The following is a 27,881-nucleotide window of genomic DNA, read 5'->3' on the forward strand; positions in this document are numbered from 1 at the left end:
GCCCTCCGTTTACATCTTGTTGACGGCTGCTTTTGTGCTCCAAGAGCAGAATAGAGTAGTGGCGACGGACTGTGTGGTCCGCGACGCCTGGGCTATCCACTGTCTGGCTCCTTACAGAGACTCACTGACCCTGGCCAGCACCAGACACAGTCCAGGGCTGGGGGTACAAGTGGGGTTTCGCTGCCCAGAGACATGGGAATGGGGTGGATCCTGGGACGCGCTGGGAAGGGCTTCTGGAAGCAGGCGTAGGAGTGGCACAGGGACAGCAAAGCCCCTGAGGTCGGTGGGCTTGGCTTCAGCGCAGATGGTGGTCTCACAGGGGCTTCGGAAGAGAGGCTCTAGCCAGCTAGGACCTTGTGACGTGCTGTGACAGCCATTTGGGGTTTTTGTCAGAAAAGAAGTGGTTGGTGGTGCAGGCTGCCAGGGGGGACTCAGGCATCTGCCAGAAGCAGCAGGTTACAGACCTGGTGAGCGTCCCAGGACAACTTCCTCAGCACAGTGACCTTGGGTCACCAGGGACTGTGGGTCCTGAGCTGCCAGATGATTTTCCAGGAGAAATCGGCAGTCTGGTTTTTCATGGAAAATCTGATTTTTTACAGGTTGGCAACTCTGTTTTGACAAATCACTGAGCACACCAAGCATGCATGTTCCTGGGCTGCGGGCTGCAGACTGGGAGCTGGGGATCCAGGGCAGAAGCAGGGAGTGACATGGAATGGCAGAGTGTGCAGTCCAGCCTCCCTTTTGCAGAAGATGGAGGCAGGCTCCAGGCTGCCTAGCAGAGCACGGGGGCTCTGGGCCAGGCGCGGGCTGGGGAGGTCCGGGAGCAGGTGTGGGCGCTCCTGCCCTGACCTCTGTCCTGGAGCAGCGGAGCTTTCTTGTCTGCAGGCTGGGGGTGGGGGTGGGGAGCCTCTGATGCCCCTGCTGACCTGGCTGGCCTCAGTGGGGCCTGGTGACCAGTTGGAAGGCTCTAAGTGTTCCTCTGAGGTTCTCGGGGGTGCAAAGCACAGGCAAGACTGTTCAGGTTTGAGTGTGCTGCTCTGTCCCCATGGAGCCTGTGGGTTGATGGGCAGAGCTGGGCCTGGTGCTGGGCCCCAGCCGTCTGGTCCCCTTGCTCCTGGGACCTCTGAGATATGGAGAGACCTTGCCTTGCAGGTTGCCATGGAATCCAAGAGCAAATGGGCGTGGTTTCCGGTGGCATCTGGTGTGCGAGTGACGGGGGTCTTGCTCACTGCCCTTAGAAACTGTGTGCACTTCCATGGCTTCAGAGGGGTGTGTCTGGTTTTTTTCAACCTCGTACACCTACCACACCTGCAGACTCAGGAGACTGGCCTTTAGGCCCTTTGCTGGCACCATTATGGATTTATTATTTGTTTTAGGCAGAATTTTTGGTTGCAAGTGACAGTAGCCTGGGTCAACTGGGCTGAAATAGGAAGAATATTTCATGGATCATGAACAGAAAAAGCCCCAGGGTTATTTTAGCCTCAAGCAGCATCGGATTCCAGAGCTCAATATCAAATAATTCTGTCAGGACTGTCCTGCACCATCTCCCCTGCCTTGGCTTGTTCTCAGCCAGGCCACAGTGTGGCTCTGCCCTGGCAGGCTCTCGGCCAGCTCACAGGACCGGAGTAGTCTCCAGCACCACAGCGAGAATCCCAAGGCTGTTTCTCATTGGCCCACTTGGATCACATGCTTGGCTCTGGCCCAATCGCTGTGGATAAGGGGTGGGGCTTGACTGGGCCGGACCTCCCGTGTCGGTGCCGCTGCTGGCGGAGTAGCTCGGCGCCTGGCATCCCTTAGGAATATCAGGGGGTGCTGCCAGAAGGGGTCGTGGGCAGGCCCCACCCACACTGAGCCCCTCGCGGGACAGCGGGCATCCCCTCCCCACCACCCTGTCGCCCCTGCGCAGCTGAGGCCACCCACTTCCATAGGGGCTGTCACTTACCCACGTGTCTCCAGTGCCTCTTCCAAGATGTCGTGATCTTGGCCCTGGGTGGAAACGGAGCCATACCAGCCTCTGCAGCCTTTCTCAAATGTGCCAGGCTGGTGACCCATTTGAAAAAGGACAGCCAGCTTGTTTGGAGTGGCCTCTTTCCTGGGAGACCCGTGGGTTCCGAGCAGCCACACCTGGTGAAGCGGCTCTGTGCCCATCTGTCCGCGTTAGGTTGCAGGCAGGGCTGCATCCTGAGCTACCCGGGTCTCCCACTGCCGTGTCCCTTGGTTCCTTCATAATTATTTTGGTTTTCCTCCGGTTTCAAAAGTCTGCCTCCTTTAGTAGATTCATTTCAAAAGGAACAGGGGGTTCCTGGAGAGGCCACTTGGTAGGGCTGGGACACTGGCTCAGGCCTGGCCTGGACACTGACCTTGTATGGACCTTTTGCCATGCCTGGGTCCCATGGGTCAGGAGAAGGGCCATGCCCCTTCAGGATCACGGAATGCTGTTGGCCTCAAGTTCTGTACCCGGATGAGGGCTGAAGCACCAGTTCCTTCCCAGGAACCGCCAGGGCCAGGGCTGGGAGGAAGAGGTGCAGATACCCTCAACTCTGGGTCTCCACTCTGCCTCCCTCAGACTGCACAGAGGCCTGTGGGCTCACTCCCCAGGTGCTGCAGGGATACCTGTGTCCACTGACTCACCGGAGCAGGAGGTAGCCAGGGAAGTTTCTGGGAGAAGAGGGGCAGGTGAGATGGGTCCTGTCCCCCAAATCACCCCCATGCAGGCCAAGCCAAGAGTGGCTGACCCAGGACTGACTGTTAACCTCCTGAGGCTGACCCTCGGCCAAGGTGAATCTCTTGTCCTGGTGTTCTAGAGGTGAAGGTGTTGACGCAGGCGGATGGGAGGTCCCTAGACACCAGGACATGTTCTCACCTTCTTTAAAATCCTTGGATGGCTCCCTTCCTTGACAGAGGGAGGGTTGGTGTGGTGGCAAGTCCAGGGCTCTGTGGCTCAGAGGTGGAACCTGTCACACTCACCTTATGGGACACTCGCGGCAACCTCCTCTTTCCCCTACTGCCTGTTCTATTCTGTTCTTCCTAAAGCCACGCCTGAGTGCATACACACCGCGCCATCTTGCTTGGTAGCTTCGACCTCTGAGTTGGATCCCGGCCCTGGCTTACTGGTTTTGCTCTCCGGGTGCTCCTGGGAGGTTCTTCACGGGCTGCCAGCTGCCTCCATGGCCTGGCCTGGTTAGGGCTGCCCCCTGCCTCCACTGCCAGGCCTGCTCTGCCAGGAGCGTCAGTCTCCCAGCCCCCGCCACACCCCCTTGGCCCCTGCTGCTGCCCAGCCTGGAGCAACCCTGCCCACTGCTGGGGACGGTCTTTCTCTAATTCCTGCCGGAGTCCTGCTGCAGGGTGGCATCTTAGATGACAGCCTCGGAGGCCCCCCAGCCCCTCCAGGGAGAGCTGGCGCCTCTCCTGGTTCCCAGGCCTTTGTGCCTTGACGTGTCCTCATGAGATGGGGACCTGGAGGGCGTGGCTTGGGCAAGCGGCCTGCTGAGCCTGGGTTCACCTGCTCTGTCCTGCTGGCTGCGTGGGGAGGGCAGGTAAGGGTGCAGCACGGTGCGGGGCACAGCGCGAGGACAGCTTTGGTCACCTCCAGCCAGGCTGTGTCCTTGCCCTGCATCTCCATTGCGGCTGCAGGCTGGAGGGCGCAGAGGTGACCAGGAGATGGAATGGCCCTGGAGCTCCGGTGGGGGAGAGGGCGGCGAGAGGTCCCCTGCCTCTGTCCCCCTGACCCTATGTGCCTGCCAATCCGCTGGGGCCCCAGGAGCAGAGCCCAGTCACCACGAAGACTCTCCTTTCCTCCCTGGCGCTTCACAGCCATGGAGCCGGCCTTGTTCTACGGAGAATCATGGGAGCTTTGACACCCCCAGGCCCAGGCCTCACCCCAGACCAGTGATCCCGGATCCCTGTGCAAGGCCCAGGCCCAAGCTCCCCGTAAAATCCCAGGAGCGTCCAGCGCCGGCTTCGGGAACCCCTGCTGGGGGTGTCCTCCGATCCTGGCCTTCCCTGGGTCCCTCCAGCCAGTGGGCGGGGGTTGCTTGGTGGGAGCCCCTGCTCCCTCCCACGCTTGTGCAACACACCAGGCCCCAGGCGCCTCCTAAGGGTCTGGCTTGCGAAGAGGCACTGGCACCCTGGCCAAGGTTCGGCCTCCTGCATGGCAGGGCGCTGGGGAGCAGCCCCTCTTCGCTGGTGGCATGCTGTGTGGGCTCTGGGAGGCCCAAGGAGCGGCCTCCCTCCTGGCCCACATGTCCTGCAGTCACAACAGCTGCACTGGCCCATGGCCTCCCTCCTGTCCTCCAGGCTCCTCCCCGCAAGGCCTCTGAGCCTCATCTCAGGCCCGCAATGAACTCTGCTGTGGAGAGGGCGCCCCGCTGGTGGGCCGGGCCCCTTGGGGCGGTGGCTCTGGCTGTCACGGGCAGTGCTACCGAGGAGCAGGGAAACGCCCCTGCAGGATAGCTGGAGTTCCCGGGTCTCTGGGGAGCGAGTTCGGTGCTGACAGTGTCCTACTTTTTGCCATTGCAGAAGCCATCCGCGCCAGAGCCGACCTTCGAGCTGCCCGTGTTGTACAGAACCGAAGACCATTTTCCCATGGACGCCAGGGAGGCAAAGTGCCAGCCCCACTGAGGCCGCATGCTCTCGTGGGACCTGGAGTGGAGCTGTATTATTTGCAGCACCTGCGTTTCTTGTGCTTTTGTTGTGGTTGATTTGTTGGTGCATTTCTTCCCCATGGGTGTGGGGCTGCAGAGGGGCCATGTGTGGCAGGGACTCAAGATCTGGTGGCCAGGGTGTCACCTCCTGCCTGCTATTTTAAGGGGCGAGGCTCTGGGTGGGCAGGCCATGCAGGGAAGCTGGGGGCTGCGGTGCGGCCCTGACCTTGCCAGTCATCCCAGCGAAGGTGGAGAGCTCACTTGTGGTCAGCCTGAGAACAATGGGAGCGTGGGTTTCCTTTTCGCCCATGGGGATTTTCTTGAAAGCGACCCTGCTCCTCACCCCCAAGGCCTGGTCCAGTCTGCTTGTTAAGACTCTGGCTGAGGAGAGGCTGCAGGCCGGACCTGTGGTTGGTCCCGCGCAGGATGCAGAGGTCAGCAGACTCCCAGGCCCCGGAAGGTGTGTGTCTTTTCCTTTCTTCTATAGAGGAGTTTCCTGCTCTTGTCTTAATACTCCAGATTCTGGAATTCCTCTAAGAGCCGAACAGACACCACACACACACACACTCACCACGGAGTCACACACTCGCCACGGAGTGCAGTGTTAGAATTTTGAGGATGAATGGATCTGACAAGATAGTGCTGGAAAAGCCAGGGATGAGTTGGGTGGTGCCAATGTTGGGGAAATCTCCAGAATTAAAAGACCAAGATGGATCCTGTGTTTCAGGAAGAGTCAACATTTTCCTCTTGGGGCCATCTTTGAACACCTTTATGGAAGTAGAACTCACATTACAGAAAGGGCCCCTGAGCCAGGCACAGGGGTGCAGACCTGTAATCTCAGAGACTCAGGAGGCCGAGGGAGGAGGATCACAAGTTCAAGGCCAGCCTCAGCAAATTATCGAGACCTTGTCTCTAAGTGAAAAATAAAACAGGCTGGGGATGTGGCTCAGTGGTGAAGCACCCCAGGTTTAATTCACACACATACGCAGAAAAGAAAAAGCGGCACAGGAGCATGGTGCCCACATGTGGAACACATTTGTGCAGCCCAACCAACACTGCCACACCCAGATGCCCTCAGGCCCACTCCTGTCATGCTCCTGAGCCCCCATCCTCCTGAGCGGAATGGAGGCTGGAGAGCGCGTGTGCATGTGCAGAACGCGATGGCTTGGTCTGGCTGTCACTGGACCCGATCTGTAGATCACTAATCCCCTTGGCCATGCTGTGTTGATTGAGACTGCTTTTAACGCAGGAAGCCCGCCACTCCTGCACCCCATCTGCTCAGGGACAGCATGCATGGGATGGAAAGCCAATTGTTTAGACAAGCAGTTGAGGATACCAATTTCCTGAAGGCCAAGTATCTGTTGACTGCTGGAGACACCAGCCTTCCTGCTCCTTCCAGGCCCTGAACCAGGGACCAAGGAGTGCTAGAAGGGATGGCATGTGCTCAAGCTATAGTAGAAGGGTCCTAAAATAGAGACGTAGGGTTGTGGCCAGGAGGGCATCCTGCCCGGGCAGCCTTCCTGTCCTGCACAGCTTGGCTGCGTGGCCTCCACCTTGCTGCATATCCTCTTGAGCTCAGCCGTCTCCAGTGAGGCCTATGAACACAGCACCTGCCCATGGCTGTGGTGTGTGCTTGGCCTGGGGTCTGGCAAAGGGCACTCAGTAAGGGCGGCAGTATTGTGGTCAGTGGCTTGACGGGGAGGACTGTGCTGTTTCTCCGTTGAGCAGTGGTACCCAGTGACCTCAACAGTGAGTGGCTTAAGGACTACGCTCAGGTCACAGAACAAGCTGCGGAAGAGTGAACCGCTAAAGATGCACAGTCTTTGAGGACTTTCCCCGGTCAGCCAGGAGGGAGGTCACATGAGAAGTCTGTGCAGAAGAGGCCATTCTGGTTTCCCAGGTAGTGAATGGCAAAAGGATACCTGGGAAGAGGGAAGGCAGGACACCAGCCCTGCCAGGAATCCCAGCCTAGTCCCTCGAGCCCCCTGGCCTGGCCCAGGCTCCTCAGGGCCCCTCCCCAAAGGCAGACCCTGGCATGTCCACTGTCGAGTGCAGCCTTGACTGCACACTTCTGCGGCCCCCCACAGCAGAGGAAGGGTCGCTGCAGCCCAGGACAGGTGGCTCTTCTTTTGTGGCCCTTCCTGTCTGGTCACCAGTAGGAAGGACACTGCAGATTCTCACAAGGGCAAGGCTCTTGGCTCCGCCATCTTCCCACTTTCCTGGGCTGTGGACGTCATGTCCATCCTCGCGAGAGGTGTCAGGAAGGCAGCCCTGGTCTGGGGGACAGGCGTGTTCCAGTGTGTCTTTATGTTGAGACAACTGGATAACCATCTGGAAAAGGTAAAGCAAGCTCCACATCTTGCTCGGCATGGCTGGCACAGTTCCAGAATCCCAAACGGATCGAGGAGCTGCGTGTATGAAATGCAGCTAATCAGGAAGTCGGCAAATACGCTGGAGAGTGATACAAACTCAGCAGCCATAAAGGAGAAAACTTTGATTTTATATATATATATATATATATATAATTAAACCTTTCGCATAGCAAAACAAAAAGAAAATTCAACCAAAAAAATCCCCAAACAACAAAATCCTAAGTAAATTTAAGACAAATGGCAAATTGGGAAAACATGTTTGCAACTCAATTGCAAAGGAATAATCATTCTAATATGTAAATAGCACCTACAGATAAATAATAAAAAATGGGCAAAGGGTATGAACAGGCATTTCACAGAAAGGAAAATGCAGGAAGTGTTTAAACATGAAAAGACACGACCTCCTGTGTCCCAATAAGTAGGAAAGAATATTGGAACTGCTCAGAGGGGCCTGCAGGTGTAGCTCAGGGGTACAGTGCCTGCCTAGCATGTTCAAGGCCTGCAATGGGTTCATTTCCAGCCCTGCCAAAATGAAAAATAAATAAATATATAAAAAACAAATAATTATTATTTCTGGAAATTTCTTCACATATCACTGCAAAGGTTAAAATCTTTGATGACACTGTTGGTGAACTTTTAGACAAATATGCTTCCTTAGGCCCCATGGCTGGGGACACCATTCTTGTGGACAGTCAGCAGTATCTATCAAAATATGAAAAGTACCCAGACCCAGTACCTCAACTCTCAGAACCCAGCTTATACAAGAGAAAGACAGAACGCACAAGGTTGTCCCCTCTGTACTGAAACAGCACAGGTCTGGGCAGAACTCGAGTGCATGTCCCCACCGTGGAATACCACGAGGTGGGGTAGAGGGATTGATGGGGAGTTCCTCAGGAGGTGGCATGGAGATTGCCAAGATATGAAAGCCAAATGCAGAGAAGTGTACATACTATGCTCCCATCGGTGCGAAAATGAGGCACACGAAAATTCTCAGGATAAATGAAAACTGGAGAATAGAGGGTATGTGGGGCGAGCGGCGTCCTCCCCACTGTACTTCTTTTTACATTTTGGTTTTACCTATCCAGAAAATCCACTTAAAATCCATTGCCAGCAACTGAGCCAAACAGGCGATCATCAGCTGATGGGTGGAGGGCAGTGGGTCTGTGGGTCTGAGGCTTGCTGGGGCTTCTGGTGGCTTTCTGTGGGGGAGTAGTGAGGGGGAAAACACAGGGGATGTGTTATTTGGTCACGAAGAACCAAACCAGGAACGCCTGCCCCACCTTGGCCACCAGGAGGCCCTTCTCAGGTCTTCCAGAAGACACTCTGCTGCGGATATAACAGGAAGTCACCTTCCTGGAGCTAGGCTGGGGCGTAAGGGCAGAGGCTGAGTGGTGGCCCAGGACAAGTTTGTTTTCCTGGTGGTGCCAGGGCTGCTGCAGCAGTGACCTCTGGGGGCAAGAACTCTTGGGGTACCCCAGAGCACCCAGAACTAGCTAGGACGCTAGTTTACGCTAACCACACAGAACTGCCAGTGCACTGTCGTGTGGCCCTGTGTGTTGGAGTCAGCGGGACAGCACCCCAAACCAGTGATGCCAGCCCTCTGGAGGGACCCTGAGCAGCTTCAGAGCCCCCCAGGTGACTTCAAGAGGCAGCTGGAGTTGGAGTCCAGTTTCAGGGATGCCAGTGCAGAGATTTCCCAGGACCCTTTCCAGCTGGAGCTACCTGGGTTCACCCGGGGCACAGGTCCTTTTAAGCATGATTGTGTCCTCACTGTCCCCCCATGCCTTCTTGGGTGCAGCATGGACTTGTGTTTGAATAGAAGCAAATCCACCTCAGCTGCTGGGTGTCAGAGCAGCTCTGTGCCTGGCCAAGGAGCTGTGGCCTGATTCCACCTCCCAGAGACTGTTTCTGGAAGGTCCTGCAGGCTGAGTGCAGGACTGTTGTTCAACACTGAGGGAGGGGAATTCTGCGGGTGGGTGAGAAGTCCCCCTCCAGACACCCAGCACCTACCAAGACCAACAGGCTCTGCGGGTGATGGGACAGGAGCCGGAGTGCTTGCCAGTGACGTCCTGACATAGCCAGCTGCCAGTCCCCATAATGAGACAGTCTAATTGGGCTTCCTGTCCTGCAGGGAGGGTCCTAATTATCTACGTAAGGGGCGGAGGCCAGGCGAAGTGAGTGGGGTAGGCACTGCTGAAGGAAGTGGATGTCCCTGGAAAAGAATATGCAGCCTGAGCCCAAGCTGGGCTTGGGACTGTCCACTCCCAGGTCAGTGCCACCAGCATGTAGGAAATGACAGGAGTCACTGAGACAAGGCTGCTCTGATCCGGCTGGGGAGTTTTGAGTGATGCCGTGTCCAGGCCCCTGCTCTGAGCAAGTCTCGTTCACAGTCAAGAGCAGCCAACAAACGGCCTGCACTTATTCTTGGGGACATCTTTGTTAATGGCAAGCTGCGCTGGTCTTCCTCTTCTGTACCGAGCTTCCCTCATTTGGAAAGGGGATAAAGCACAGCAGAAGCAGAACAGCTGCTAGCCTGATGTGGCAGGACATCACTGTGGCTGTGGGAACGAGGGCAGCTCGAGCTGCGGTGTGGTGGGGACGCCAGTGACTGTGGCCTGGGCCTCCTGTTCAGGAGGCACCTGCCCCCAGCCTTCAGGTCAGCATCTGAACCCCACTGGGCTAACTCCTCTGCAGGGCTGCCGTCTGGGTTGTCAGGCTGTTTCAAGGACTCAGGTGTCCAACTCCCCAGGCACGAGCTTCAGCAGTGCTTTGAAGACTTGCTCAGTACACGTGGACTCGCTGAGCGTCCCGAGCTCCTGGTGGACCTAGGAGCTGGGCTGCCCTGCAGGAGAGCTGTGGTCCAGCCCTTGCTCAGAGGCCCCTCGCAGGGGACAGAGGCTTTTCTCCTGCAGACGCCAACACAGGTTCATCGGCCCTGTCGCCAGGCAGGTCCCACAGCTGTCCTCCTCTCCCCACCCTCCCAGACGACTTGTCACACACACAGCTGCCACAGTCTGCTCAGTGGAGAGGCAGCCAGCGCGCCGGAAAAGCCCTTTTATTTGTAGCTGCTTTATCAGTTTCCAAAAGGGATCCAATTTGCCATCAGTGCCGCAACTACTTACTAAAGGTTCAGCAAAAACCAGTCGAGGTTTACAGGGCCTTGGCACCTTAAGGCCAGACGGTGGCCTGGAGTGGGGACAGGAACACCGTATTCTGGAATAAAACACAAGGAAACTAGAATGGGGGTTTCTGCCACCGATTCCACTTGGAGCCTGTCCTGGCAATGACTACGGACCCGTCTTGCTGGGTCCCTGTCTTGGAGCACTTGAAAGCAGGACTTGAGGATTTTCAGGTGGTGATTTTGACGACATGAAACGTTCACCTGAGACATTAATTTTTGAGCACAATCCCACCGCAGACGTGGGGTTTCTAGCACATTCCAGTATTAAAGTTGGAGCAAGTCGATGGTGAGGTAGCAGCACGCAATTACCAAACGGCAGTGTCCTTGGTCACAGGTTTGGATTTGATTTGAGTCAACCTCCCAGCAGAGTTTATCTTCAAGTTTGAAGCATCCAGAGCCTGGGCTGAGAGTGATCTTTTTTTCCTAGACTCTCTGCCGGTGACCAGTTAATAGTAATGCTGATGTCATCTCCAGCAGTTGGAATGGTGGGCGCAGCCTTTTCCTATTTGTTTCTTTTCGGTCTTCTGAGATTTGTCTGGTGAGATGTCCATGTCGACACTTGGGGGAGCCATCTTAGACCTGTTAGCTACCATCTTGGTGAGCTGCAGGGTGGGTAAGAGATGAGGAGTGCGATGGGTAGAAAACCCAGTGCCTGACCTTGTTTATAAAGTTGATGGTGTGTTCTACTTAATTAGGTAGAGATTTTCCATCAGGCACAGTCCCACGTGGAAATGACCCGCATCTTGAGGGATTAGAGCTGGCAGTTTGAGATGAAGTAAAGGAAGCCCTCCTGAGCATGGCAGCAGCAGGTTTGGTGACTACTGGTGAAGTGTTTCAATTTGGGGAATTCCAGCCTTTAACAGGGGTTTCCAAAAAGCTGGTGCTTATTTGGCCCATTTGTGAAATGGGCACCTTAGTAAAGGGGCAGGCGCTTGGATCGCATGGACACAATCACAGGCAGTAAGATGGTCAAGTCCATTTCTACTCAGATCTTAAAAGGGGACAAAGCTGTTGGAAGGACTTCTCCCTCTCTTCGCTCAATAACAAAGAACCAAAGATGGGATCTTAAAAAGCACTTCTATATGCTGAAAAGGGAGAGAAACCTCAGTTTGACTCTGGAACTCATTGTTACAAGAAAATTTGAAGGGCAAGATAGCAAAGCTCTCCAGAATGAGTAATTATTTTTTAAAAATTAGAAACCTACAGAACTGTTCTTCCTACAGTTATAGGTATTCTAATTGCAAGGTGGAAGATTGCTGCGGTTTTAAATTAAATGATCACCAGATTATTCCAAAAGCAAATGGCACCAACAACATTCTTTTAAAAGGCTTTTATTGAGACACTTTCAGGGTTTCTCAACAATTCCAGCTGGGAATGTTATTTCCAACTTTTAAGTGGCCAAAACCCTTCTCTGAATGGCAGAGGCCCCTCCCACCCCCTTAGCTAGGAAGCCGCCTCATCTGTTTGAAGTCCGACCTGCGAGGGCCCTGGACCACTCACACCCACGCCTCTGCACAAGCACCTCGTTTTGCATGCGGGACGCCCACCCGGGCTCAGTTCCTCCTGTTTAAATTAGGCAGAGTGATTCCACAAACATGAGATGGCTTGAATCCAGCTGCTACTTCTGATTTGGTAATCTAAAGCATCTTAACTTGCGGTGCCCTGCCCTACGTGCTGGCTGCACAGACTTCCTACCGCAGCTGGTGAAGCAGACCTCGGAGTCCCAGGCTGGCCCAGGCCCTCCACACTCCAGCCCTCTTGTACTTTTGCCTGTATTGTTTCTGAGAAACGTTTAGGGAGTCTCAGGTCACAAGTCTTTCTTGGAGAAGGTGTTAGAAAGTTATGGAAGCCAACCACTTTAGACTTTTTAAGGTCAATGTCCCCAAGGGGTGACTGACTCGCCATGGTATGGACTCCAGCAGCCCCTTGTTGCCTCGAGGCTGGAAATGCTGAACCAACCCTGCCTTTTTGTGACCTCCTCAAGTTGCTCTGGGGAATCTGCACAGTGAACACACCAGCTCTGGCTACCCCAAGGCCCTGAATGAGGCTCTCCAAAGCTTATTAACAGTCAAAGGCCTGTTTAGCACAACTGTTCCCATGACAAGGTGAAGAGTAACACATCCTTCCTTCAGAAGAAAACTTCCTGGCATTAAGATTCTGCTTGCAGGTTAGTGCCAATGTTTGTTTACATCCTTCTATCACCACAACATTCACGTACATATGCAGGCTCTGCTCCTTGACAAAAGGAACTGAAGAACTAAAGGATGTTACTTTTGCAGTTAAAAACACCACCACAAAACCAAAATAATCTGTAACAGGTTCCTTGTGAGAAAGCATTCTCTGTAAATAGCAGATCTTGGTTTTCCACACGTTTCCTTGGTGAGTGTGGCTTCCGTCTCTGATGAAAGAGTGCCACAGCATCAAATGGCACGAGATGTAATGGACACACAGGTCTGTCGTGTGCAATAAAGCAAATATTTACATTAAGCACAATACAGCAATTTATTTAGATGCTTAAAATGAATACAAAGGGAAATAAAGATCACAAAATTATACATACTACAACAGTGTGTCATATATTAGATGGTATAAATGAATACACCAGGGTGGTGTTCAACTAAAGATAAAACTAAATATCCAAAAGGCAGCACTCAGTGGTTCGCTGCTTTAACACAACACACTTTTATACAGATCTAAAAGGTGTCAAAATTAGTAGCTGCAAAGTCAATTCTTGATGTGATTTTAGCTTAAAAGATTCCAGAAACATCTGAAATACCAGTTTTTGTTTTTGACAGCTGTAATGTCAAGGATATTCAGAACAAGAAAAAATTCTATAATACAAGAGAGTCCAGATATATATCTTACGTGGCTGGCCTCTGTTGCAAGATTGTACAAGGTTATGTGCAAAAACTAAGTCTGTCCAAAGGTCCATACTAGCGCAGGTTCAAGCTTTTGCTAGGTAAACTAGATATAGCATTTATTACACAGCAAGGGCAACACTAAAAAAAGAAACAAATCTATGATGGGGGCACACAATAACAATATCATAAGCATCACTTGAATAGGTCTAAAAGACTGTACAAATATACATTTCAACTATTCAGAATGAATACATGAAAAAAAAAATCGAATTTCCCAAAGTCTACTGTACACATTAGACTGGCAGCTTGTCTGTCGGCCCTACACTACCATGTGGACCAGGACAACGCTTCTCAAGGACATCCAACCGACATTTCACAGAGGGAAAGATGTTGAAAAGGCGGAGAAAAGAAGCCTCTGCTTTTCCTCGTGTGCGTTCATGAGCCACCAGCTTAGGGTTTTTCACATTTAAGTCACCATGTCTGTCAGAGAAGGTTCTGAAGCCAAGATCAGCCAAACGTGCCATAGACTTAGAAATGACCACTGGGACCGCAGTGGCCACGTGTCCCCGCAGCCTGCTGACCAGTCCTCACGAGGCGGTACCAGTTAAGAGCTTTGCAGTCAGACTGAAAGAAGAGTCCCCGCTGCTGCAGCGAGTCACAGTGAGGCCTCGGCAGGCACTCACGCCTGCTGGCTGCTCAGCTTAACTCCGGTCAAGCTGCCGTGCATCGGCTCAGCCACGCCATCAGTCATGTTGTCGAACTGCTCCCCGTCCTCACTGTCAATTGTGCTATTCTGCCACTCAATCTGGGGGTTAGATAAGCGCTCACTGTTCTCGGATGCATTCTTCCACTGTGACTGGTCCTTGGACCAAAACCCTTCAACTTTTCCATAGGAACTATTCTTCCATTTCAACTGCTCTCTGTCACCGTGTGCGGGAGCCCTTTTTTTGGCAGCTGGCTTACTGCTCCTAGCATCTTCACTCTGGGAAGACTCATCAGACCAGGGTCCTGGCTTCACCTCACACGCATTATCCTCAAAGTCTGACAACTGCTGGGAGCCAGGCCCGCTCTCAGAGGGTGAGGCCCCGTCGTCCTTCCATTCGACGACCTCGTCTTGGTCGACCTCGCTGTCAGAGGCATCCTGCATGAGTTTGGCTGGCTCCTCAGTCAAATGAACAGTTTCGTACTTTGAACCATCCTCCTCTTTTTGGTCTAGCTTCTCATCAGGTTCTGAAGCATCCTCGGGAACTATCTTCGGTACATGTTCCTCGGGGTTATCATTAGGGACTTTAGGCTCAACTTCGAAAACGGGATCAAAAGGGCTACCACTTCTATTGGACTCTTCTTCTAAATTTTCAAAACTATCAGAGGAACTGTCCTCTTCCTTCCCAAGGTGAAGCTTTTTGTCAACAGTCTTACTGGCAGTGACTCTGGAATCCTTCTCATCATGGTTTTCAAACAGCCACTCTGCATCAAAATCCATCTCATGTTTGACTTTATTCAACTCTTTCATGTTGAAGCCCAGCAACACCCCAGGCTTGTACTTCTCACAATCACGGACACACTTCTTCCGTTTGTTACTAAAATGTGACGCAATGTCACTCTTCCACAACCACAAGCTGGCTGCTAACTTCTCAATCTCTCTCCTGGTGGGATAGGGCTGTTTGTTGAAATATTTTGTTAGAAAGCTTTTTCTGGCTTCATAGGAATCATCTTCATGACCCTTGGGGTCTAAAGCTAAAACGACAGGCTCCTCAGGCTTCTCTTCGAAGAAGCTGGGCGAATCACTATCATCATCTAACTTTCGTTTCTTCAGCAAGGGAAACTCCATCTGCTCGTAGGTGCGTTTCACAGGTGCCAGGCCTGGAGACTGATTGAGCCGAGAAGGTGCGTTGGTCTTATCCTGGCCGTTCTGGGTCTTGCCAACACCCCTGCAGTGCACCAGGTGCAGAGTGATGGTTGAGGCGGTCATGTTGCTGGTGTACACACCCAGGCAATGGATGCACTTGTAGGTGAGCTTTTTCTCCACTGGATGAACCGTTTGAATAACCTGGTGCCTCTCTCGTAAATGATGTGCAAGTGCATCAGATATGGGTCCTTTTAGGATTGAAAAGCAAAGAGGGCAAAGGGTTTTTCCAACATCTTTCTTATAGGGCACTGCAGCTTGAGGTGAACTTTTGACAGGGATGTCTGCCTTTTCCTGAACTTTCGGTTGTGGCTTTGGAGGAACGGGAGGGTTATTCTGGGCATGGTAAGCAACAGATTCAGCTGGGGCGTCTCTCAGGTTGTAGGTGGTTACCAGGAGATGGATGTTAGTGTGACTGCCTTGCTGTAATGTCAAATCAAAACTCAAAGTAGAATCCGTTTTAGGTCCCATCTCTTCGTCTATGTGAACCATTCGCATGTGCGCAGCCATTTTTTCCACATCATTGAAAGTTGACCGGCAGTATGGACAAGACAGACCATGAATTAGCATGTGGTTGAGCAAGGTGTCTGTGGGCAAATAGCGATTACAGTAGAGGCATTTGCTAGTAAAATTGTGTATTTTCATAATGTAGTTGGCCACTGCTGGCACTTTCTCAGCTTTATGTTCTTTTTCGAAGTGCACACTATAGACATTCTCAGGAAAAAGCTCATTACAGATTGTACAAATTTTCCACTTTTGAGTTGCGGAAGTATTGGCTGGGGGGGGACCTGTGGCAGCTGCGGGAGGTTTAGAACTGGACTGACCTAATACTCTGGAGGCCTGCGATTGGGAGAGGGAAGGAGACTTTAACTGGCCTGATGAGAGAGAAGAGGCATTAGAGGCCTGCAGGGAGTATCTTGCTGGTGCCTGGGACCTTTGCTCTGTCCCAAGTCCATAAGACCTTCCATTTCCACTTGGGAGTAACTGCTTCACAGACTGAGACTGCTGAGGGATGGAAACTGGTGCATTGCCACCTAGACCCAGTCTCATTGATTGACCAACGCTGTAGCCCTGGCCTACAGACTTAACCCCATAGTTATTCTGCTGCAGGTGAACATTGGACATCATGTTGACTCCTGTAGAATTTAAATTAGGCTTTGGTATTGACAGTCGATTCACCATCTGCTGTGATGGTAAAGACCGGACATTTCCAGAAGCAAGGGCACCAATTCTTGGTGGGAGTCCCATGCCCTTTTTCTCTTGAGGTTTGGGAGCAATTAGCATCAAGGGTTTGGATCGGGGAACAACCACATTTGTGTGTCCGATCATGGCAGTGACCTGATAGCCTATGCGTTCGTGGTCTTCGATGACATGTTGTACCAAAGCTTCATAGGACTTTGGCATGAAAAGGCATCGCTTGCAGTGAATACTACACTCTTCCCGGGCACTTGTGCCTAAGGGGACTGCACCATTGAGAGACTTTTCTCCTGCCTTTGCTATGTAAGGTGCTGCCACATGCTGAAAATGTTCCCTGTAAATGTGCTTCCTAACTATTTCATAAAGAGGGTCTCGGTAAGTGCACTTCTTACAGTAATAAACAGCTTGCTCTACACTGTCAGCCTGCTTAGGTTTAAGGCCATCGTTTTTGTTTTTATCTTTGAAAGTGCTGAGGCTGCTACTTGGTGCGCTGGCGTTTGGAGCATGAAATATTTTAATGTGTGTTTCCAAAGTCTTTTTGTCTGCATTGAAGGTACAATAGGGGCAATTAAGGAGAATTCTATTTTCAAAGTCTTCACTATGGACATTCCGGAAATGACTTTTGTAGGCAGAAAAGAATTTTGAGGAAAATGGACAAGCACTGCAGCAAAAAGGTTTTGTCCGATAGTCCTAAAGAAAACAGAAACTAGAATCAGAATGTCACTCTGGGCAGGCAATAACAGCTTCTATGTGACCCCCCCACCAACATATTCTCAGAATGCTACTTTTAGAGCAACAACTCTTAATGCCCTGATTTCAGCATGGTTAATTCTTCCTGCAGAACAAATTTATGAAAAGAGATACTCATATGAAAAAGTTATTTTAAACCAGATATCTTCATTTATGTCCCCATATGTAAATTTAAAACTCAACACTGAGTTCTTCCTCACTGTTGAGAAAAGACTAGAGTCATACTTATTGACTTCAGACAAATTCAAAGACAAATGACTTCAATATTAACATTTACAGTTAGAAATAATAATGAGGGGTTGGGACTGTGGCCCAGTGGTACAGTGCCTGCCTAGCATGTGTGAGGCACCGGGTTCAATTCTCAACACCACGAATAAATAAATGAATAAAATAAAGGTCTATCAACATCTGAAAAAATAACTAAAATAAAGTCTCTTAAAAAAAAAAAAATAATAATGAGTTGGGTGCAGTGGTATAATCCCAGCAGCTCAGGAGGCTGAGGTAGGAGGATTTCAAGTTCAAGGCCAGCCTCAGCAATTTAGTGAGACGCAACCTTAAAATTAAAAAAAAAAAAAAAAAAAAAGGGATGTAGCTCAGTGGTAAAGTACCACTGGGGTTCAATCTCTAGTACAGGGGGAAAAAAAAAAAAAAAAAAACACCCATGAAATCAATCTCAGTTTGTGAATCAGGAAACTGTTATTGGCTTCAGATTTATGATACAGTAAAATTCAGGGCCCAGCATATTTAATGCAATTAAGAGAATTAAAAAAATATATTTTTAGTTGTAGATGAACACAATCAATACCTTTAATTTTTTTAATGTGGTGCTAAGTATCAAGGCCTGTGCCTCACACATGCTAGGCAAATTCTCTATCACCGTGCCACAACCCCAGGTCTGCAATTAGACAATTTTGAGACAAAGCTGTATCATCCTCAAAGTATACTGTAGTGTTCAGACTTCAATGCTTATTTAAAAACTTACTGATTTGAAAAGTCAGCTTTTTTTCTGTAAGTTTTGCTATTTCTTTTCAAGTAAGCGTATCTTCAAAAGGGTTATAAAGTAAAAGCTGCTTTGATTCAAATTAAGTTAAATAAAAATAAAAATATCTCATAGAGGTGAGGGGTATTTGGTGTTTAAAAGCCAATTACGCACATGGAATACACTGATATCAAAGAACAACTTTCACAATCATGACTATTAACATTTGTACAGTCAGTGCTCAAAGAGGGGTTGTTTCTCCCTAGAAACCTGCTTTTATTCAGAGGTCAGCTTGAACCAAAATGAAATTCTCGGGTTTTCCTCAAAGCTCAACCCTTCTGTAATATTATTAAGCTATGAAACTTTGATTCATAAAACCGACATGATGTGTTCAACTAGAAAGCTCTCACAAGCTAAGACTGCTGGTTAATACCTTTCCCTAGGATACTAAGAAAAAACCACCTTGAATATCTGTGTTAGAATCTCCTAATATGAATTCCCTGGTAGGTATGTTCCAACAGATGAACAGATCACAAGTGCAGAATTAGAACTTCCAATTTGAATCGACAATCATTTCTCCCTATGGATAAAGAAACACCATCTATAACTCCCTTCTTTCACTTATTGGCACTCGTATCATTACTATTGTTTTCAACGCCAATTTACAAGAAGCTAAATATCCATCACTGCCATACTACAGTCACCTACCCCAATCTCTCAGAGTTGGGGTAACACCCAGAGAGAAATAAGAACACCTCAATAGAAGAGTACAGCCTTCTCTCTCTAAACAAGGATGGCAACTCACACAGAGAACACAGACTGCTGGAGAGAACACTTCAGAACGGAAGTGCCAAGGCACTTGTAAGGGCGGTCTGCTGTACCCAAGGGCCTTAGAAAGCTTTAATGACAGTGTTTTCTTTTGTTCTTTCACTTGGAAGTTTCAGTCCAGTGACAAAAGACAAGAAGTTCTTCTTACTTTTCCCTATCACTGAGGAAAAAGTAAAATATACAGTCTGGGTATCTTCCATGTTAGGCTGTTACCCACAAAATCTGCATTACTATGAAAGGTCTAGATCCGAAACTGAAGTGTACCAAGGGTGCTGCCATTTGGGGAAGTCTTTTGTGCTACTTACCTGGTTTTTTGTAAGTGAAGGGTCCCACAGTCCTACATCTTCCCATGTAGTGTTTTTCAAATAAAAGTCATTAGGTTCAAACTGCTTAAAATCCTAGAAAACAGTGAAAGAAGTTTACAAAAACATAGTGGCATCGACTTTACATTTACATGTAAATCCTACCTCGGAGCCAGGGTTGGTGAGGAAGCACAGGAAAACTAACCCCAAGATCCAAATTAGGAATGATAAAGCTCTTAGGATTTCCAAAAAAACATATGGCATTGAACGTTTTCTATCTACAGAACATTCCCCTAGTGGTCAGCCAGGCTTCCAATGAAACTGCTGGAAGTTCTATTTAAATAAAAAAATCCAGTCACATGATAATACCAGTAAGCACTCTAACTCATTAAGGATAGTACTGGGAGGGAATCTAAGGCAGCAATGTTCACTAATAGCTCTGCAGGTCAATATTCTGGTTCTGTGGGGGGGTTGGGGGAGATATTCTGGGGGAAGGAGTGGGAGATCAATCAGGAAGAAAACACAGGATTTTTAAACCCAAAAAGGAGGAAAGAAAGCTAATCAAAGATAGTAAGCAATGTGATGTTAAATTTATAGTCTTCTGTAAAAACTAAAGCCCCCACCCTGCAACACACTAGGAAGATAAAAAAAAATCATAGGATAAAATTCCCCTTGCTTCTAAAAATGGTCCACAGTTTGGGGTAGAAAAATCAAGTACATGCAAATTCCAGAGTATATAATGTATATAGTAACAGGAGGAACAAATCAAATGCAGGATAGAAAAGGTACCTTAATATTTGCATTACTTATTTTTGTGAAGATGACCCCATGGAATACACAGAGTTGAATGGACTGTTCTATCTGGGCTGATCTACCTGAACTCAAGGGGTTGGAGAGAGGCTACCTCCCTCTGGGGAACACACGCTAGAGAAGCCCACTTCTGAGAAGCTTCAGTCTCCACAATATGCCCCTGGAGTATTATTAGTGGGACTCAGAAAAAGAAAACTTGTTCTGTGAAATGAATTGCTTTTAATCTCCCAATTTTATTCAAACATGTTCCAAGCACCTCATGTGTGCCAAGCACTGTGTAGGTGCTGGGGATAAACGGACAAACAAGGTGGTCATGGCCCCTAGTCAGGTGGAACTTACACATTAGTGGGGAAAACAGCTTGAAACATTTCTTTTCCATCAGAGGTTTTGACCAATTAACCGTAAGATTTGGAGCAATGAGAACTGGAAAAGGAGGAGACATTGTACTTGCTATCCCACTGGGCTGTATAAAGCTCACAGAATAAAAAGGTTGGAAAAACAGTTTGTAAAGGCCAAACTGTTAACAAGGGGAAGAAAATAGTCCCTGATGGGTCAAAAGGGCCAACAAATGCTCAAATCCTAAGGAAAGAGACGACAAGCACCCAAACAACCATGCCTCAACAATCAGAAGGTCACCAGAACATTCAGGCCTATCAGAGTAAGAACAGGCTCCAGTCCTACTGCCCCCGTCCTCAGCTCTTCTCTCCTCCTATTGTAAACTGGAGATGAGAATTCCTCTGTCCCCCCCACAAAGGTTGTTTTCAGGACTAAATTCACAGACAATCTTAAAGTACGTAATGCACTGTCTGACATGCTTCAGCCCTCCATGACAGCTGTGATTGCTTCAGGATGCAAAGATCAAAGAGCCCACTTTAGGGACAAAGGAACAAGTTATGCTCAGTGTTTTGGCGAAGCTAATGCTATGGTTAGAATTCAGAATCACACCTAACATTTAGCGATCCTGACCATTGATACAAAGTAATGGATCAGAAGTGGAGTCACGTTAAAATTAAAAAAACGGCATGCTACTTACTTCTATATGTTCTTTACAGTATTCCAACCCAATGTCACTAAGTATTTTTTTCACAGTTTTCCGGGCTTTTCTTAAACTGCCAAGATTGTTGACAGGAAGTTGGAACATAGTTTCTATTGGAAAAAAAAATTTAAGTCAAAGTCAAAACATGTACAACTTGTAATATTTACTAATCCACTGATGATAGACTCCCAAACCCTGGCTCCATCTCACAAAAAAGGTGAGTAGATATCCTTATCTGGTATAGTTTGAATACTTAAAGCAGGCAGGCCTACTCTGAGAGGGGGCCCTGCAGTGCTGCCCAGGCTGGCTCCGAACTCACACTTCTCCTGCCTCAATCTCCCAGGTAGCTGGGCCTAGGGGTGTGCGCCATCACATCTGGCAGATGTCTTTATTTTCTGACAGGGTATTTTAAGCTACGGATTGACCTCTGAGTCTAATCTGGCATGATTCTGATTAGGCTTTAAAAAACCATTTCAGTGATGATCTTAAAGTTGAGAATTAGGAAAATAATACCAACCAATTATTTTTAAATCAAGTATGACTGCTTTTCTCCTTGTGATGTTGAACCTCTGAAAATAGAAAAGTGCTCAGCATTTCAGCATGATTACCACACAATCGTGTCATGAAAAAAGGGTTTTGTTGTTTGGGAACTGTCCTGCAGTTTCTGTGTATTCCCCAAACTGAAGACACTAACAGCGGTGTGACTCGTTCCTGAGCTGGCAACACAGCTGGACAAAGGCGCTCACTCATGGCCACTGAGTGAATGCTGAGACAGGGGAAAAAATGGGCGACTGCTCAGGCTAACTGAGGGCACCCTTAGGAGACCAGAAGTCTATATGTAGGAACTGAAGAATCGTTTGACTGTCCTAATACATCAGATCAGAAATCTAGATCCCTTTTCCCAAGTTCCTCAAAATCCAAAGATTTTGTATTTAAAAAGAAAATAAAATTTAGTAAAATTCAGGCAGTTGAGAATTTGCATGTTTTCCAATATAACCATAAAAGCTTCCATAAGTCTGGCAAGAATCTGTTGTCAATTTAATAATCCAAATCCAAAGCAATTTTGCAGAATAAAGTAGCTCTAAGACAAAACCAGCAAAAACAAATGCCAAAACACCAGGAATTAAAATTTAATATATGCAAATCTGGCCTTCTAATTAATAAAGGCTATTACTCTCTAATACCACTACCATTTATAAACTGCAAGTCCACTAATCCAAAAGTAATATGTTACTTCATTTATTGGTCTAATCCAAAAATCAACATAAAACTATGAAAAATGGAAAGGGGAGGGTGGAAACTACCAAAACAAGCAACTCCCAGAAAGTCTGAATTTGGATGTTACTAAAATTTAGAAGTCTGAAAATATTTCATACACAGCACTGAAAGTTTAATTGGGCCCCAAAGAGAAAAGCATTCATTGAAACCATTTCTCAGCCTTATCAAGCTCCAGATGGAACTTCTAACTTAAAACAGTGGCTTTCATGTACCCTGTTCTCTCTGTCATGCCACTATAGGAATATAAACAAAGAGGGTTCCCTTCTCATTATCCTCTAGCCATGAGCTCCTCCTCCCACAAAGGGCCACTGTTACCATTTCTTGTACAAACTTAAGTTTTTCTATGCCTACTATAAGCCAAATGATCCCTCAAGTCTCACCAGACTCTACAGGTCACTGTTGAATTATTAGGGATGGATGTGAAACAGAACAAGGGCCCTATATCTTTTCATCCTATTTCTAGCTGTTAAGAAACCTAAGTTTAAATCAATAGTTGGTTCCAGGATTCATTACTGTTACCTGTTTGATTTTTGTTTAAAAACTTTTACAAGAATTTCCACAAGTCTCAAAACCCCTTTGAATTAGAAACTTAGATAGATAAGGGGTTCACACTCAAGGGACTGAGGGGTGGGAAAGAAACTGTCTTTGAGATCAAGGGCTCTTTCTTCACTTGTGAAGGTAAAGAGAGTTCAAAATAAACTGTTTATAATAATTACTCTTAAGAACGAAGGCACCTTACAGTAATGCCAACCACTGTCCTAGAGGAGTTCTGACAGCAGTTCAGAGGGATGGGTCTACTTTTCCCTTGATGGCCAATACAATGTCTTTAGCCTTCTTGGTTATCAGCATGGTCACTTTTACCAGGTCAGCATCATTATCATTATCCCAATCCTAATCCCAAGTAGAGCTTTCTTTCAGCTCATGGCATTAAAAAAAGGAAAACTATCATTTAATGGATCTACATTCACTGTTCACCAGTCATCTCTGGAGCACCTATACTTTGCCAGTCACTCTGTTAGGAAGAGAGGTGGACAACACACAGCCTGCTCCTTTAAGAATGCATGGCTCCTGGAAGCTGGGTCCTGGGGTGGCAGCAGAGTTCAGACACTTGCGCCTGCCCAGCCTCCTCCTGGAATCACACACACCATACAGATGTGCATCAGTTAGGAGGTGCCTTCTCCACTGGAACAGAATGTACATGACCAGTAAGTCTCCTTATTAGGGCGACCTATTAGAGTATTTAATCTTTGTAGACCTTGATCAGAACACAGGTGAACATATGCTCCAAACATGGCACAATGAGGTTCAAGGAGAGTGAGGACGGCCACCACAGGAAGAAGGGAGAGGGAGGGAAAATGCCAAAAGAGCACCCCCTCACTGGCCCTGCCCGTCTCTTCAGATACATGAACAAACACACGATTTCTGTTCAAGTTTTGTTCCAACTAAATCTTGGTAGACCCACTGGGCAGTGACCATAGAAGAGGAAGTGAGTAATCAAGAGGGAAAATGGGACATTTTATACAAAATAATTGTCCTTGTGAAATGGGTCTAGTAGGAAAAAGTTTGTCAGAAGATATAGTTATTCTCAAAAATGCCTCTGTTCCTTATTTCATTAATCCGAAACAAAAACAGGTACACAAGGAGTCAAAACATCTTCTAAATTCTAAGAAGTATGGGGGAACGTTTAATAACCTATTAAAAAGTTAACAGTTCTTCTCCTATTTATGGTAAGCATAAGCCAGCTGATGAACTAGACTAAAACCACTAGTTTTTGAGAATGATTTAAATTCATTTTTCACTGAATTAACCACACTCCTTCCTATCAATCTTGGCAAATTATACTCCCACCTACAGATGAGGTCCCCAACATTGAAGTCTACTAATCCAGGCCACCTCCTACTCATGGTGTTTTCTTCCAAAACAAGAGTCAACTGGCTGAAATGAAGATCTGAGATTCATCTACGCCTTAAGGTGATGGTTAAATTAAAACCACATAAATAATACCTATGTCCCCACCTCCCTCCACCCCTCCAAATATCAAAAGTAAAAAGCACTTCTTTAGTTCAAGTACCAAGCAGGTAAATAAAGGTAGAAAGAGCCAGCTCAAAAGGAATTAATCTATATGCAGGCCAAATCTCAACAGGGAAGGATGATCAAACACCATTAATAACCGAGCAGAGGTCATTAACTGACAAACCTATTGACGATAATTTATGTAACAACTGCTCTGCCAAAAGCTCTGGTCCAGTAGTCTGTACTCAGGTTCAATGGAGGAAACCCAACAGATGACAGTGCCCACTTGGGAGCTTAGGATAAATCTGCAACACAACACAATACAAGCCAGTGGGCTCTGTCTGTCTACGGTAGTCTCTCTGCAAAGCTACCAGGGTCAGAATGATACCACTATTCCTACTTTGAGAAAAGAAAAGCAGAAAAAAGTGTTTACTTTTGTGCTACCCAGAAAGTAAAATGACAAAACAAAATAATAAAAAAATAAACTCCACCTGTAAACCCTTGGCCCAGGCACGGGGAGGGTTTTGGGGGAAAAAAAACAAAGACCAAAAAGCAATCAAACCAGGAAGAAAAAAAGCCTCCAAATTAAACTTGTTCAGATTACATTTTAAGCTATGTCAATTAAGGACCTAGTATTCTAGCATTTTCTAGAATATAAGTTTTCCTATTTCAGTGTGCGTTCTTACTTGATGTTTCCAGAATTTCCAGTAACAGTATATGGTGCTTATTCAATATGTCAGTATAAATATAACAACGAATGCAACAGTGTGTCGTGGCTCCACTCTGCTCTGGGAACTGTTCAAGGATGGTCACTTCTTTCTGGTAACACCTACACATAAGCTGCTTAGTGCAAATCAATGGTGTTCAATCCCCCACTATTTTGCAGGGCTGGAATGGGACCCAGGGTCTCATGCATGCTAGACGGTGCTCTACTGAGTTCATTTTTCTTTCTTAAGGCTGCAAAACTGCTGGGCACAGTGGCACATGCCTATAATCCCAGTGGCTTGGGAGGCTGAGACAGGAGGATTGTGAGTTCAAAGTCGGCCTCGGCAAAAGGGAGGTGGTTAAGCAACTCGTGAGACCCTGTCTTTTAATAAAATACAAAATAGGGCTGGGGGTGTGGCTCAGTGGCTGAGTTCCCCTGAGTTCAATTCCCAGTTACCCACCCACCCCAAAAGCTGCAAAACCCTTGTTTCCAAAGGAATCTCAGGTCAAATATTAGAGATAAAAAACAGAGAGAAATGGTTACATTTTAAAGGGAGAAGGAAAAGTACCCTGCTCCCAAGTCTCAATCTCCCTAAAACAGTCAAAAAGTCAAATCAAGAAAATGGTGTAAATTCATGCTAAAGGAGAGTCTACTGAAATGTAGGCTCTAGGCCCAGTGGACAATTCTGCTAAAGCAAAATTTTAATAGTTTTCTGAAAAATCCCTATAAATAAAATTAGTCTTATCAGTGTATGAAGTGGTAGGGAGTCCACAGCAAGACCAAAGGATCAGAACCTAAGTTCGTACTGTGACGCTGTCTTTTTAGTATTTCTACATTAAAGCTGTGAAGAAAAATACAATGGTAGTAGGGTTTAAAAGCTGGAAATGATGCTTTTACAAGTAAAGAAAAATGGCAGCTCTATGTTCCAAATTAACAGAAAATAAGGAAGACATCCAAGTTACTGCCATTCCCTAACCCCAGCAATCCAGTTATGTGTAAGATATTCAAACCCTTGATACGAAACTCAAAATGAAGTGCTCCAATTAATGCTGACGCAAGCTGATATCTATTTGAGGCTCTCGTAAGCCCCACTCAGGTTTCAGAGATTTCTGAAGTTTCTTTAGATCAGTGGGCTAACTTAAAATGCTCTACTACGCTGATCGTCTTCTAAGGGGAAGCATCTATGAGTCTCATGAACAGAATCAAAGCATCAGTTACTTTACTGCTGCCAGGACAGCACATTTTATTCCTCTTAAGAACAGATCTTCTGATGGCGCACACCTGTAATCCCAACTACTCAGGAGGCTGAGGCAAGAAGGGCCCAAGTTCACGGTCAGCTCTGGCAACTTAGCAAGAACCATTCTCAAAATGAAAAAATAAGAAGGGCTATGGATGAAGCACCTCTGGGTTCAATCCCCAGTACGGGAAAGAAAAAGGGCGGGGGTAGGGAGGAATAAAACATTTAGGCAGAATAAAATACAATTCCTGTATTCATACAGTCTCTCTCCTATGACAACATGACCAATACCTGTCTACATTAATCACTGAGTCAAAGTGCGGTCATAGTAAAATTTTTGATAGCCCATAAGCCCTTGTCTTTCCTGACTCTACTGGGACTTGCATCTGAAGAAGCAAACAGACACCTTATATTTGCTTCAAGAGTGTCATTTAGTGCTACATTTATATTTAAATTACGCTATATGTAAAAAGGTGTATACAGTTGTACTTTCACAAATGAACCTTATACAACCTGGTTACAACAGCCCTGCAGTGAGGGACCAGATTGAAAGCTTGCATCCAGCCTGAAAGCAATCCCTGATTCCAGCTTTTTCTAAAACACAAGCCCCTGGGCAGCAGGAGCTCCTCTTTCTTGCTCAGGCAGAAGAAGATCTGCAAGATGCCAGGCAGCTCCAGTGTCTCCTCCTTTGTACCACCTTCCAATCCCAAAAAGCCAAATCACAGGTCATTTTCTGACTGTCTAGGAGCAGGATGATAAAACTACATTCAGCAGGAAGGAAGTAAGAAAATAAAGTTTAATCTCCTCTTTCCTTAAGCTAACCAGAAAGTGTGCAGAAGAGCTGAGACTAAAAGAGGGGGTTTACTGGAAAGCCAGGAGGACTAAGAAAAACTTTGCAAATGATGACACATTTGTACTGGAAGTTAAAATCTGAACAATGAACATCAATTATACTGCCAGGATAATCCTATTAGAATACTCAATAGACAAGCAGCAGGCAGGAAATGTTACTAATTTCTGTTTTCTCTTCTTTTTAATTACTAACTGCAATGAACTTGTACTGTTCTCCCAGTTTGATAATAAAAGAAACTCAATTCATAAAGCACCACACAAAACTGCCTATACACACACACACAGACCATTTTCTTCACATTTAAAAAATTTCAATTATTTCTTTACAATTAAGTTTTATGACTTTCTGGAGTAGGGAGACTAAACTTACGCAAGGTGAAATGATTGAAATGATAATGCTTATCGAAATGCAGCATCCTATACAAAAACATTTATAGGAGTTGTTGCAACTTTCTGTAACAATGAGTGAATCCCTTCTACCAGCAACCCTGCTGCCACTGTCTCTCTGATCACTCTAAGGGGACCCAGCAGCTCATTTCACTTTGGACAGCTCTGTTTACAAGTTTACTTTTTACAGTGTTTTATAACCTGTACATTGCTCTCAATTCAGTTGTAGAAGACTAATTCCCTAGTCACTTGACAGCCTTTCCAAGTTTTTAAGACAGTCCCCTCTGCCCTTCTAATCTTCCCCTTTCTACCAGCTAACCACGCTCAGTTCTTTTCATCACTCTTGTGATCTTACAGGCTATTCTCCCATGGACGGGCTCCTGTGTGTCAATTTCCCTTGAACTTTGCGTACAAGCTGTTACTTTGGATGGGACAAATGAAAGTGAACTCTGGGCATTATTACTTTTAAATGGTTCTTTACTGTGCATTATAATTACACATAACAGTGAGATTCATTGTGACATATTTGTGGATGCCCATAAT

At 47.4% G+C, this 27,881-nt stretch overlaps 2 protein-coding genes across 4 annotated transcripts in view; one reads left to right on the forward strand and one right to left on the reverse strand.

The window, feature by feature from the left end:
* The window catches only part of BCAS4 (breast carcinoma amplified sequence 4), a 54,188-nt gene extending 49,551 nt beyond the window's left edge, over positions 1 to 4,637 (forward strand). The window contains exon 5 of the mRNA XM_079126979.1: positions 4,519 to 4,637. Within this exon, the coding sequence (XP_078983105.1) occupies positions 4,519 to 4,620 (102 nt within the window). The 3' untranslated portion in view covers positions 4,621 to 4,637. The remainder of the gene's footprint in view (positions 1 to 4,518) is intronic.
* An 8,042-nt stretch (positions 4,638 to 12,679) lies between these two features.
* Positions 12,680 to 27,881, reverse strand: part of ADNP (activity dependent neuroprotector homeobox) — a 29,843-nt gene continuing 14,641 nt past the window's right edge. For 2 of the 3 annotated variants that reach the window (XM_079127564.1, XM_079127563.1), the window contains exons 2-4: positions 20,863 to 20,975; positions 19,023 to 19,115; positions 12,680 to 16,850 (exon numbers count right to left, since the gene is read on the reverse strand). In XM_079127564.1, coding sequence (XP_078983690.1) covers positions 13,737 to 16,850; positions 19,023 to 19,115; positions 20,863 to 20,970 — 3,315 coding nt within the window. In that variant the 5' untranslated portion in view covers positions 20,971 to 20,975 and the 3' untranslated portion in view covers positions 12,680 to 13,736. The remainder of the gene's footprint in view (positions 16,851 to 19,022; positions 19,116 to 20,862; positions 20,976 to 27,881) is intronic. The other variant, XM_079127565.1, reaches the window with a different exon arrangement.

This window comes from Sciurus vulgaris (genome assembly GCF_902686455.1).
Source record: "Sciurus vulgaris genome assembly, chromosome: 2".
NCBI lineage: Eukaryota > Metazoa > Chordata > Mammalia > Rodentia > Sciuridae > Sciurus > Sciurus vulgaris.